Source organism: Daphnia pulex, chromosome 2 (assembly GCF_021134715.1).
Source record: "Daphnia pulex isolate KAP4 chromosome 2, ASM2113471v1".
Lineage (NCBI taxonomy): Eukaryota > Metazoa > Arthropoda > Branchiopoda > Diplostraca > Daphniidae > Daphnia > Daphnia pulex.
The window spans coordinates 12,612,238-12,624,091 of record NC_060018.1 but is presented as its reverse complement, the minus strand read 5'-3'; the positions used below and the strand labels follow the sequence as shown (position 1 = coordinate 12,624,091).

General features: G+C 41.8%; 2 protein-coding genes across 2 annotated transcripts; both read right to left on the bottom strand.

Moving 5' to 3' along the window:
• Positions 1 to 1,360: 1,360 nt before the first annotated feature.
• Positions 1,361 to 4,866, bottom strand: LOC124205004 (dual specificity protein phosphatase 10-like). Its single transcript, XM_046602282.1, has 4 exons — positions 4,375 to 4,866; positions 3,455 to 4,260; positions 2,720 to 3,088; positions 1,361 to 2,281 (listed from the first exon to the last, which is right to left on the bottom strand). The coding sequence occupies exons 2-4, from the start codon at positions 4,245 to 4,247 to the stop codon at positions 1,863 to 1,865; spliced, it is 1,581 nt and encodes a 526-aa protein (XP_046458238.1). The 5' UTR covers positions 4,248 to 4,260; positions 4,375 to 4,866; the 3' UTR covers positions 1,361 to 1,862.
• A 1,049-nt stretch (positions 4,867 to 5,915) lies between these two features.
• LOC124205198 (IDLSRF-like peptide) lies at positions 5,916 to 11,222 on the bottom strand. Its single transcript, XM_046602569.1, has 6 exons — positions 11,062 to 11,222; positions 10,202 to 10,473; positions 7,977 to 8,076; positions 7,875 to 7,906; positions 6,920 to 7,072; positions 5,916 to 6,790 (listed from the first exon to the last, which is right to left on the bottom strand). Exons 2-6 carry the CDS (start codon positions 10,392 to 10,394, stop codon positions 6,597 to 6,599), a joined length of 672 nt encoding a protein of 223 aa, XP_046458525.1. The 5' UTR covers positions 10,395 to 10,473; positions 11,062 to 11,222; the 3' UTR covers positions 5,916 to 6,596.
• Positions 11,223 to 11,854: the final 632 nt, after the last annotated feature.

Here is an 11,854-nt window from a genome sequence, read left to right as displayed (position 1 = left end):
AACGATTTGATTGAAAACGAACGTGGGCGGAGCGACATCTCTCGTGCGCGCCGTCTAAAAAGCCCAGCACACATTTGTATGCTAATTAGAAGCGCTCGAGTCTCTCTAGCTGTATATAGCGGCGAAGCCTATTAACGTCTCAAACACATTTCAGATGTGTTGTTTATGTCAGGAAAGTGCATGTGTGTGTGTGCTGACGCAGTTTCCTGTTATTTTTATACTACACGTCCCCCGTGGGTTCCCGTTTTTTCTCTTATCGGCCAATAATTTATGGCCTTAAACGACCGACGTCAGCCGGGCCAATCGAATCAATGCAGCAGCGCCTAATAAATATTACAAAAAAGCCTTTTTCTTCTATCTATCATGATTAACTTTTTTCCCCAGTATCGGGGGAGAGTAGGCTTGTATAAATCGTCTATTATAATGATGACAATGGGTTGTTGTTGGTGGTGGAGAGAGAGTTGATTTTCATTCAAGGGGTGGAAAATGATGACTAATACTCTCTGGTCAAATCATAAATCAATCGAATCCAGATGTTGACCTTAAAATATAATCCCAAAGGATTTTTTTTAAAAAAACATAAATTTTTATTTTTCATTGGCTCCTGGGAATTGAACTCATCCGGAATTGTAAATGTCAATCGAAAAAATAAAATTCTGGTCTCTGGTAAAAAGATTAAAACTAATACACCTTCGCAGAGTAAGTAGAAAGTTAAGCGGATCGACAGATGAATATCGGCGCAACAAGAGAGTCTCTGGGAAATCAGAGCCGCTGCTGCTGCTGCTTTGCTCCGGATGACGCATCGATGGCGTCCGTTACTCATCGACAAAGAGCTGACGTCACAGACACAACGACGAAAAAATCGGGAGGGGAATAAATATTTGACAGACAGCTGAAGAGACTTTCGTGCTGCTAGGGGGGAGAAACTTGCTGATTAGTCACCTATTGAGGTTTCAACAATAGGCCACGTGATCGATTTCCCCCTCTCACCCTTCCAGCTTCCGTTTCCTGAGTCATGTTCATCCGTCTTAACGGCTTTTAGAGAGTCCGTCCCTTCAGCGTCTATGACACGGTTTCACGCTCTCTTAATTGAATTAGCATCTCTACACAGTCGTCTGTTTCAACCATGTTGTATCAGGTGATGTGCCAGTGTAGTAACTCGAGTCGGAATTTATTTTTCCATCCTACACCCGATATTATAATACCCAAATAATGATAAGGGTATAGAGAATCCCCCCCTAGTAGCCCTTATCTCTCTCTGTGTGAGTGTGGAAGCCATTGTTCCAGATTTTCAGTCAGAGCGCTCGCACATAATAGTAGTAACGGTGGATGACTCATCGTGTGACGCTCTAAGTCGAAATTATTTTTCTCAGTTTTTTTTCATATATTTTTGACAGATAATACAGAGAGATAATACAGACACACGGATCAATACGGGTCATCACGAAAGGCACACACACACTGAGAAACAAACGACGCCATTCATATTTTAAAAAAATAATAATTAAAAAAGAAAATAAACAATGGGAGAGAAATAATCAAAGAAAATACCATTTTTTCTGTTTTTTTGTTTCTAGGTTATTATTGGCAGAAAAGAAGAATGGGTGGTTGGTTTTTAAGGTTTCTCAATTGTGACAACAAAACGTAGCTGCATCGACTAGGAGCGATCTGACTTGTGTACGTGATAATTATTTCAAAATTAAAAAAAAAAGATGGCGATCGATATTGGGGAAGACGAGAAATACGACAAGAGAAAATAATTTTTAGACACTTTTTCCGAGTAATTTTCTTATCCAAAAAATGTTCAATAATGATATTCTGGTGGGAGGTGAATTAAATATGAAATGAATTAAAATTAATAATCAAACGCGACAGCTGGATTCCATTTCCGATGGAGATTGGTCGCGGGCGGACCAGCGTGAAGGCGGTAAATGACGCAAGTGACGGCAAGAAGTGACTGGACTCATGTCGCCATTGGCCGACGACGTACTACTAGTGATGGCCGTCGTCACATCCGTTGGCTCTTGTGCATCGGCGTCGTCGGCGGAAGAAACCGGATGATGATCGGATCGTCGCCCGAGTCCTTGTTCGAATTCCAGCAATTGACCCATAAAATTGAGATTGGGCGAAATGATGGGACGGCGCTGCTTGACCATCGTGTAAGCCTCGACCAAACTCAACTGGGCGTGACGCATCAGGTAAGCGATGGCGATGGTTGGCGAACGCGAAATGCCCGCGTGACAATGGATCAGAACCGAACCGCTACCGCAACGAGCTTCATCTGTCAATCAAAAAGGAAAAATTTTTATTTATTAGAAAATAACCCAAAAAAAGCCTTGAGGTAAGAAAATTCCGGAGCTATGACACTAGCCACACACACACACACGATGACTCACGCAAGGCCGATCGATGTGCTCAGATGCGTCATAGAGAGCGGGTCCCGTTTCACTCACTAGCAACACTCAAGGCAGCACACACAAACTCCCCTCTCGTTTCTCTCATTCTCACAAGATATTTCGAATAAGAAAAAACTTTTAAAATCCAATTTTCTACGGTTTCATTGGATTGTGTGTGTGTGTGCGTGAGTCACGACCATTTCAAATGTCAACGATTGTGTGTCTGTGTGCGTGAGTCATTGTGACGTAGGAGAGAAACCTGACGAGTGTGTAGAAAAGCGAAAAACCGTAACAGAGGAGAAAATGGAATTTTTAGTTTTTACCGATGAATTGATAGGCGTCGTCGAAATATTGGCGGAGATTCTGCTGGCCGGAATCGGCTGCCGGCAATTGTTTGAAGATGATTCCGCGGGAGATGATGTGCTCGTCGCAGGGGAGATCGGCCGTCACGTTGAGGACCCGTGAAATGCCCAGCCGGTCGAGTTTAGCCAAATCGCAAGCGTCACGCCCATTGCCCAAGTACAGGAAGGGCAGAATTTGGGTGGTCGGATGAGAATCCACATCCGGCGACGATGAATTGACGACGTGAATTGAAGAAGAAATCAGAGATCCACTAACGCCGGAAGTGTTGCTGCTACTTTGTTGACTCTCGCAAAGATGCGGATAACGTCGCTGGAATTCTGAATGTCCACCTGTCAATCAAGATAAATAACCAACAAATTAACATACGGAAGTCTATAAACAAACGACATAAGGTGTGAGAGCCTTTTAGGAGTTATGAGTCATCCACACACACACACCCTATTCCCCCCTTGTTCCACTCTGGAGTGTGTCATCCGCAGAGACCCCAGAATAAACCATCTCCCCTATCTTCCCCTATATAGACACACACGTACACCCAAAAGGGAGTCCCCCCTCTCTTTATCAATAGCTAAACCTAACCGTTTTAACCCAATGATTGTTCCGGAAATAACCCGTTGGATCCAGCCAAGAATTTCGGAATTTCAGTTGGCAGAAAATAATTCTAAAAAAAATAAAATAGGACAAGGTTAAATTACCGGCCAAGAGTAATGGTTCCTTGTGGTCGTCCAACAAAGCGGACAGGACGATGTAGAGGGTGCTGGAAGGCGGAAGACGTTCGCAATCGACGGCTCCGTCGTCGTAGACGATAACTTCCTTGACGCTCCGCCGGCGGAGTAATTCTTTGCCTTCGGGGCTGGTGGCCAAATCGGCCAACGACACCCGGCCCGTTTGCAATCGCTTGCGGTTCCAACGGTCCGAGCAGTTGACGTTGATGGCACCGCGAATGTGAGACGCATTGTAGGCCATGAACGGACGACAATCGACAATCACCACCGGCTGCTGCTGGCCGTTTGTCGGCGGGATGGCCAACTGGTCGGCCGTGTAGATTCGAGTCCGTTTGGCCATCATGGACCTCTGCAAGGACGAACTATCCGAGCTGGGACTCGACGGCAAGCTGACGGACAACGGTAGACCCAGACAGCATCGTTTGGCCGGTGACTGTTGCAAGTGGCCAACCATTGGTGGTTGATGGTCGTCCAGCAGTTCGTCCTTGTCAATCGAACAAATCGAGGACGAAGTGCTGCACGACGACACCGACGACTGGGAACTGGAACCCAACGAATTGCCGGCCTTGCCATTGTGCTGATGCAAATGCACCTGGTTGTGATGATGTTGCAACTGCATGTAGAGTCTCTTTGGCTGCTGGTGGTGACGTTGATCATTCAGCTCCTGATTGTTGGCATTGCTGCCTCCTGGCTCGCTCAGACTCCTGTTGAATGTCAACCTCAAGTGGCTCCTCTCTAACCGCGTCGTTGGTTCTGGCAACATGGCGAGTAGTTTTCTATACGAAACACAATTATCAAGTTGAATGAATGTTGCCTCGGGATTTCATTCGACCGGAAGTTACATTATACGACTGACATCATCAACTTCCGGCACAACAAAAACTTCTTACCTGATTTTTTCTTGGTCCAAACTGAAATTCCAACTGTTGTTTGTTTAGCGTCTGCTACAGACACACACAACACAAACACACACCCAAGTGTCACACACACAATAAATACACACACTTAAAAGTCTTTTTTTGATTGAATTCGAGTTGAGGGATGAGATGTTTCTGACGTGTGTCCGTAGCGGACGGCGTGCTCAATGTGACTGATTCACAACGGCGCGATTTTCCAACAACCAACAACCGAACAGCGGTGGGCGTGGAAAGAGCAGACGACGGTCGGCCATCTAGCGGTCGCCAATAAACCCCCACACACAAAATGATTAGCCCCACCGATTGCTTTGTCGTTTGAAATATCTGTTTGACAGATGTGTGTGTGTGTGTCGATGAGTCAGGAGTTGACCAATTGGGTGGGGAAAGAAAAATATATAAATGAATTCACCAAATACTACATAGTACACCAATTTAGTTGTTTTTTCTTCCTCTGACCTCGAAAAAATGTTGAAAGGAAACGCATCTGGTTGACTGACTATTATTGAAGCGCCCCTAGGCGAATTCAAAACGAAAAAAATATTCTTTTGAGTGAAAAGCAGCTGGGAATGAGTCATCAGCCACTTCCCCTTTCGGGTAGGGACATTCCCCTCCCTTCCCCCTCACTCTACCACGAGACCCCCCCAATGACGTCACAAACCCAACATGTGAGAGAAAAGAAAAAAAAAACTATACCAACTGGAAATAGAACTAAAACATGTGTGCAAAGAATCTAAAAAAATTGTGTTGGAAATGTAATAAAACTTGCCAAGGACGTCGAACAAGGACGCTGCTAAACAATACCCAGCAATCTGGCTATATATTTTTAAAAAAGCTTCAAATTTCAATTTTTTCTTTTATGTGATTAAATTAAAAGACCTTTTGAATCAGCCACATCCTATAGACATATCATATCAAATTGAATTAAGCGGATTTTCCTTCAATTCATTTCCGTTCCTCTTAGATAATGGCCATAATCGAAAAAACGTACCGGGTTAATCTACTCAAATTTAATAAGGACAAGGACATGAAAAAGAAAATTGAATGGTTTCGTAATTGGTTGTATAGAGAGAAACCCCTTGCATGATTTTTACATGAATGACTCGACGTGTACCCAACCCTCACGGGACTGATTTTTACAGTTAAGGCCAACGTTTCGTTTCGTCATTTCATCGATGACTAAAACAACTGCAAGTTACTAGTTCCTTGTATTTTTGTCAATTGACAAATAACCGGATGACTTTTCTTTTCCCGACCAATTAGTATAGTCTTTTTTTGACTCATCATTTTTATATCCTGTAAGAAAAATTCGTGTGTGAGTCGATTAGTCATCTGAAATGGGTGGTGACGTCACGGCCTTCACTGTGTCAACTCGTTATCGATCCAGATTTCACCGATTAGAGAAATTACCATTTGCATCAAAACAACACCTGCTGATTAGAACATCAAGGTGAAATCTCAAACGTCATTCCGGGTTGGTTATGTAATAAATGAACAACGAGTTCATGGATGTATAGTAGCCTTCCAATCAAACAAAAGATGTAATTATGTGTCTTAAATCTCTACATCATTTGGGATTAAATACATAGACAGATATTATTATGTTTTGTTTTAGATTATTATTATATTTATGTGACACGCCATTTTTCTTTTTATTACTTTTTAATTTTGTCTCTTTCCCAATTCAATTTCGAAAAAAGACGATGCCTGCTGTGCGTGTGTATAGATATGACAGTTAGAAGAAGAAGAAGAAGATTACATAGTTTTTTTGAATGCGTAATTAAATGTCATCATCGTTTTAAAATTCTCTCTTTTCTTTCTGGGAGGGTTCAATTCGAAATCGTCAAAAGATGTCCGGCACCAATCATATTAACGAACCCACATCCGTCGATTTAAATGAAATTTAAAACTGAAAAATCAAGGAAAAATGGACACTTTTTTTTTCGATGCTGACACACACACACATTATTTTGTGTATATATATATAGTATATAGTATAGAAGACTGAAATTAATTTGAATAGATTGAAATGATTGAAAATCAAAACAACCAGTGACATTTTTCTAAATTAATTCAGACATTGAATTATAGGATTTTTCTTTTTTGCTACACAGGGAAAAATGTTATTATTTGTTTGTGCCTGTTGGCTGCGGTCGCCAGAGGGGGGGGGGGAATTAAAGATTTGACAAGTTTATTTGTTAGTCGAGAAATCCAGTTTTGATGAGTTTCTCGAGAAAGAATTTGACGTCACCCAATTCAGCGTCTTTGATGCCTAACGAGGCCAGCGCTGTCATGTCGCCACTTTGAATTCCCGCGAAAATGGATCGCAGATGTTCCAGATCGGAGCGCATCAGACGCAGGGCGCTGCCGAAATCGCCAATCGTTTGCGACTCTAAATTCAAAATTTTAATTCAATTCAATTAAAATTAATCAAATAAAAATTAATAAAATAAAAATTAAATTAATCAAATTAGATAAAGTTAATTTAATCAAAATTAATTTAAATAAAAATTTGAAAAACCTGATAGGGCGATGGCGACGCGCTCGACGCCTCCCAGCGGCTCTAGGGCGTTGCGGGCTTTAGCGCCGAAAAGTTTCTCGAGGAAATCCGGTCCATGGCTACTGATTAAAGCCTGCAGGAAACTGGCCGTCTCTTCCACGGGAGGTCGTTTGGCTTTTTTTTTTGTAATAATTCATTGCAAACATAATAGAAAAACAGAACAGACATTTTTAAAAATTATTCAACAAAAGGAAAAAGGGGGATGTCGACATGCGCATTAACTGCCATCTAGCGGAATAATTTGCCAACCGGAATGAACCGCCGGAGCCGATTTCGTTATGGATATAACGCAATCGCCTCCGTATGACCGAGCACATAAGGAACGTTGAAATCAAAATGTCTTTCATCATCAAACAAAAAAAGCTAACGCAAGTCTACACACAAGTCCTGACTAGCATTTCCAATCATTTCCAACCAACCCCTCCAGAACAATTTTGAGAAATTCTACACCCAATGATTTCCAGTGACGTAAACCCAACATATAAATTTCGACTTGAAAGTCAAAATCTTGTCGGCTATGTGTTCAATCAGTATACAACTCCGTGTAGGTTACGCAAGTTTTAAACTTCCGCCTCACCACCACCGCACAAACTTTATACCCGCAACTCATTTTGATGAGGCCAGTCACGAACGGTCACGAACGACCCAGCAGCGCGTCAAAGACCAAAAGGCCAATTCCCCTGCTGCTGGCCCTTTCTCTCTCTAGTTAACCTGGTTTTATTTGTGTTGACAAGTCAGACAAACTTTGCGAGCTGCTGACTGGCCAACGCCTACTCTTTCCCACTAAGTGCGTCTGTGTGATCTATATACGCCAAGTGCTGTGATGGGCAGACGTGCCGACACGGCCCAATGTCCATTTCAACTTTCTTGACGGGCGCTCCAACAATGAATAATAATAATAATGATGGCGACTAACCTGCAGTGCAGAGGCGTAGATCTTCGTCGTATCTGTCAATTTGAATCAAGAATAAAATCACATTTTTGGTGAATGAAATTTGGATCAAAATTGTGTTAATACCCGTCGGGACAGTCGGCAGCGCCGTCGCAAAGATATTGGATGGAAATACAAGCGCCGTCGCCTGGGCATTTGAACGGCTCGTACGGATGGCACGGCTCACCTGCGTCATCATTCCAACCCAAAATCAATTCAAAAGTTACAACAAAAAACTCGTTAAATTTTCACACGAATTTTATGTCGACCAACTTTTGCAATCTTAAAAAACCGGAAAAAACCTTGATACATTTCGATGAACGCATAGAATATTATCAAATAAAAAAGAGAATTTTCCTTGTTTTTGAAATGACGTAATTCCCGTTCGTCCCTGGAGATCTCGCCCAGGTGCGGGTGATGGGATACATACATATTATAAAACGTAATCGAATTTCACAGCCGCGATAGCCAAAAATGTCACGAACTTTAGTCTCAGACATCACGTCTCAATTTCCAAACAAAAAGCCACACAAACTTTCGATTAAAATCTGATATCGATTAATCCCCTGATAATATTTCACCTGCCTATACTAAGTAGAACAACAAAGTGCCAAGATATGTGTCTAAACATGTAGCCTAATATTATATTCAGCTAGCACATACGGGAAAACTTTGTGTGTGCATGTAACCTTTATATACAAGATAAATATGGCACACAGCCGGGATCAAAAGTCGACGCGCCATTTATTATTTTCCGCGCTTGAATATAAGAACGCGACGACGTTGGTGTCAAAAAGTGGCCAAGGAATAAGAAAATTCATTGAAACTGTCACACAAGTTGCTCTGCTGTGATTATTAGACATGCTAGATCCATCAAAAGCCTATACAGAAGGTTTGAAAAAGAATTTTCTATGTCGCTCCGTGGTGTTTAGTCGATATTGTGAACGCCTCAAGGCGTCGCGGTTATTGTTATTAGACATACAAATCATAAAATAAAACACGAAGAAAAAGAGTACTGTCAAACGAAAAAAATGTTTTCCTCTTCGTGGAAATATATGGATGACAGCTAGGATAAGCGACACGTGAAATTATTTCTCTCCTTTTTCTGCTTATATAACACGACCACGCCCGGATAGAATTTAAAAACTTGTTTTTCTATGCAAGTCGATCGATGAATTAGAAAAAATGTTTTACATGTACGTATGTTTTATATAGACTTCTGCATAAGTTATTAGCAGTTTTGGAACCGATTGCAGCTGATTAGAATCGGACCCAAAGTCCCCACCATAACTTTCTACTGTCGTCAATAGATACCAGTTATCAAAGTTAACAAAGAAGAATAATAACACGCGTAGGTGTTTTCCAACATGCCAACATATAAAGTTGGGCAATAATAGACACACAAATGCCTACGCACATTGTATTTCTTATATACTTATCACGTAATATCTTACTTCTTAGTCACTGATAGCATTTGCAATGTATACGGACGAAATGATCTCACCTCAATCAAACCTATAAATCCGCTTTTGATTCCAGCGAAAAGATATCAAAAGGTCAACTCTGTACTATAAACTTTTTGTAATCAAACATTTAATCAACTCTGATATTGCACCAACTCAATTAACTCTGAGAGTATAGGCTATTCATTAAACGATGGCCGCCATCTTTATATACATTATCTCCCAGCACAGTCTACTCATTTGACTGTCGCTCGTAAATTGTGTCGAGTTTATCAAATAGACGAAAGAATATGAAGACGGTAAGAGCGCCGCAGTCGTCCAGCATATAGGATATTGCGTGAGTCGTTATGTTATAACTAAACTCAGCACGGGCGGCTGCTGCTGCTGCTGCTATGTCTATTTATTTTACGAGAAATTCGTGAGCGGACGCGCCCACCTGACCTTCTTGCATAGATTTCATCGCTCACGCAATCTATCAGAGCGCTACCTCGACATAAAAGAGATCAATCAACCGGCAATCAACAACGGATTGCGCTGCTGAACTCTCTTCGTGTTGAAAAACTTTCGATCTGTGCTGCATGCTGCTGGCGTAATAAAACAAATATAGCCAACGTCTATACTATTGCGTGCATAGTATGTTATAGGCGGCTGAATCGACAAAATGTAGCCTACATACATGTTCAAATCGTAAACTATCAAAAAACAAAGTCCTACGAGTTATATTCCTTTGGGTGTGGCCGGCTATTATTATTTATGTTATGCAATAACAGAGCACACTGCTGGCCATCCAATTTGAAACAAACCATCGGACATGCATAATAAAATAGGAGCAGCAGCAGAGGGGCTTACCGGCTCGTTTAAAGCTGCGCTGTTTCTGATCGAGCAATTTCATGAGGTCGATAGCGTCACCGGAGCCGGCCATCAGCAAGGTGGTCATCACCAGGACGGCGGCGACCGACAGCCGAAGTCCCAGGAAATGTTGTCGATTCCTCAACGAAGAAGAAGAAGTCGATTCGCTTGTAATCATAGGACTGGCAGCCATTTTAGATATAATAATAACAGCAGCACGGCAGCAGCTTCAATCGGATATCAATTTCAAATTGATATGTTTTCGGTGATATCTGTCAGCAGAGTACATATCGAAATGTTATATGGAGATTCACCAGCAAGTTCGTGTATATGTTGCGACAGCATCAATTGGAAATCAATGCGCATCGTTTCTTTTATATTATTCAAATGGACAGGAGTTCTCTCTCTAGCTCTCAACGAAATGGGAAACAATATAACCCCCGCGCCGACGTTGGAAAAGTTTATTTTCTTTTATTATATACGAGGAAATAACGAAAAAAAAGGTAATGGAGACCTCATCAATTGGCCTCTCTCTGTAGGATGTCAGCAAAGTAGAATAACACAATGGAGACCCTCAAGTTCCCGGGGGCAATATAAATCCTATGCACTCAAGTGTTCCCCAATAATATATTCGGGACTTGTATTGAATATTCAAAAGCCCCGATTTTCTTTTATATTTCTTTCAAATGAAAAAGAATCGCTCAAATCGGATCTGAAGAAAGGTTATATATTGGAAATGTATAGGCCTATATAGGCCTACGCACAGGGAAACAATTGAATTTTCAAATAGATTTCGTCCGACATTACATAAATGATCCGCCCTTTGATGTTATATATAAAAGTATTATATAGGCACATACCTGAACGTTTGATTTTGTCGAATATTATTAAGTTCCTCCTGAGAAATCCTTGATGTTATATTTTATTTCTGTACAGTTCCCGTCGTGTTGTCTGTTGGTGCTGCTGGCTGTGAAATTTCGTACTAGCGGAAGAAACCGACTGGGTGCCGGGATCGCTTCTCCTTTTATAGACGAGATATCCAGGAGGAGCCAGGTGTGTGCTGTGCTGGTTCTGCGCAGCAGTTGCCGCCCATATCAAGGAGCCATCCTTCCAAAAGGAGCGCCTGAAATTGTTCGGTGCTGCTCTGATGCGGCGGAATAGCCGCGCACCAGTTCTTCGATGTGATACAATAAAACGGAAAAGAAAAACTTTTAAACTTTTTACATTTTTTTCCTCTGATTTGATGCACGTGCCCGAGTGCAGCTCCTTGATCTTTGTCTGAAACGCCTAGCCAAAGAAACTCTCATTCAGCCAAATTGGAGAGACATCCAGGAGCAAGATACATCACGATCCTCTTCTTATATATTGTATAATCATCATCATCACGTACGTTAAAAGCCAAAAGTCTACCCGGATGTTGAGAATTCACCCCCCTCCTTGGGCTCCTAATGGCGACCGGAAGTTGCGAAATTTCAATTCTATTCCGCGCGTTTCTATAAAATAAAAGCCAAAAGACTTTTTATTTGTTTCCTTATATGTAGGATCCCTGGCCAACTGGCGTATCGGATGTTATAGAGACTATATACCTGGCATTCGTATATCTGCACGCAGTTAATGGGCCGTTACTAGTCGGTGACATATGCGACCACTGTG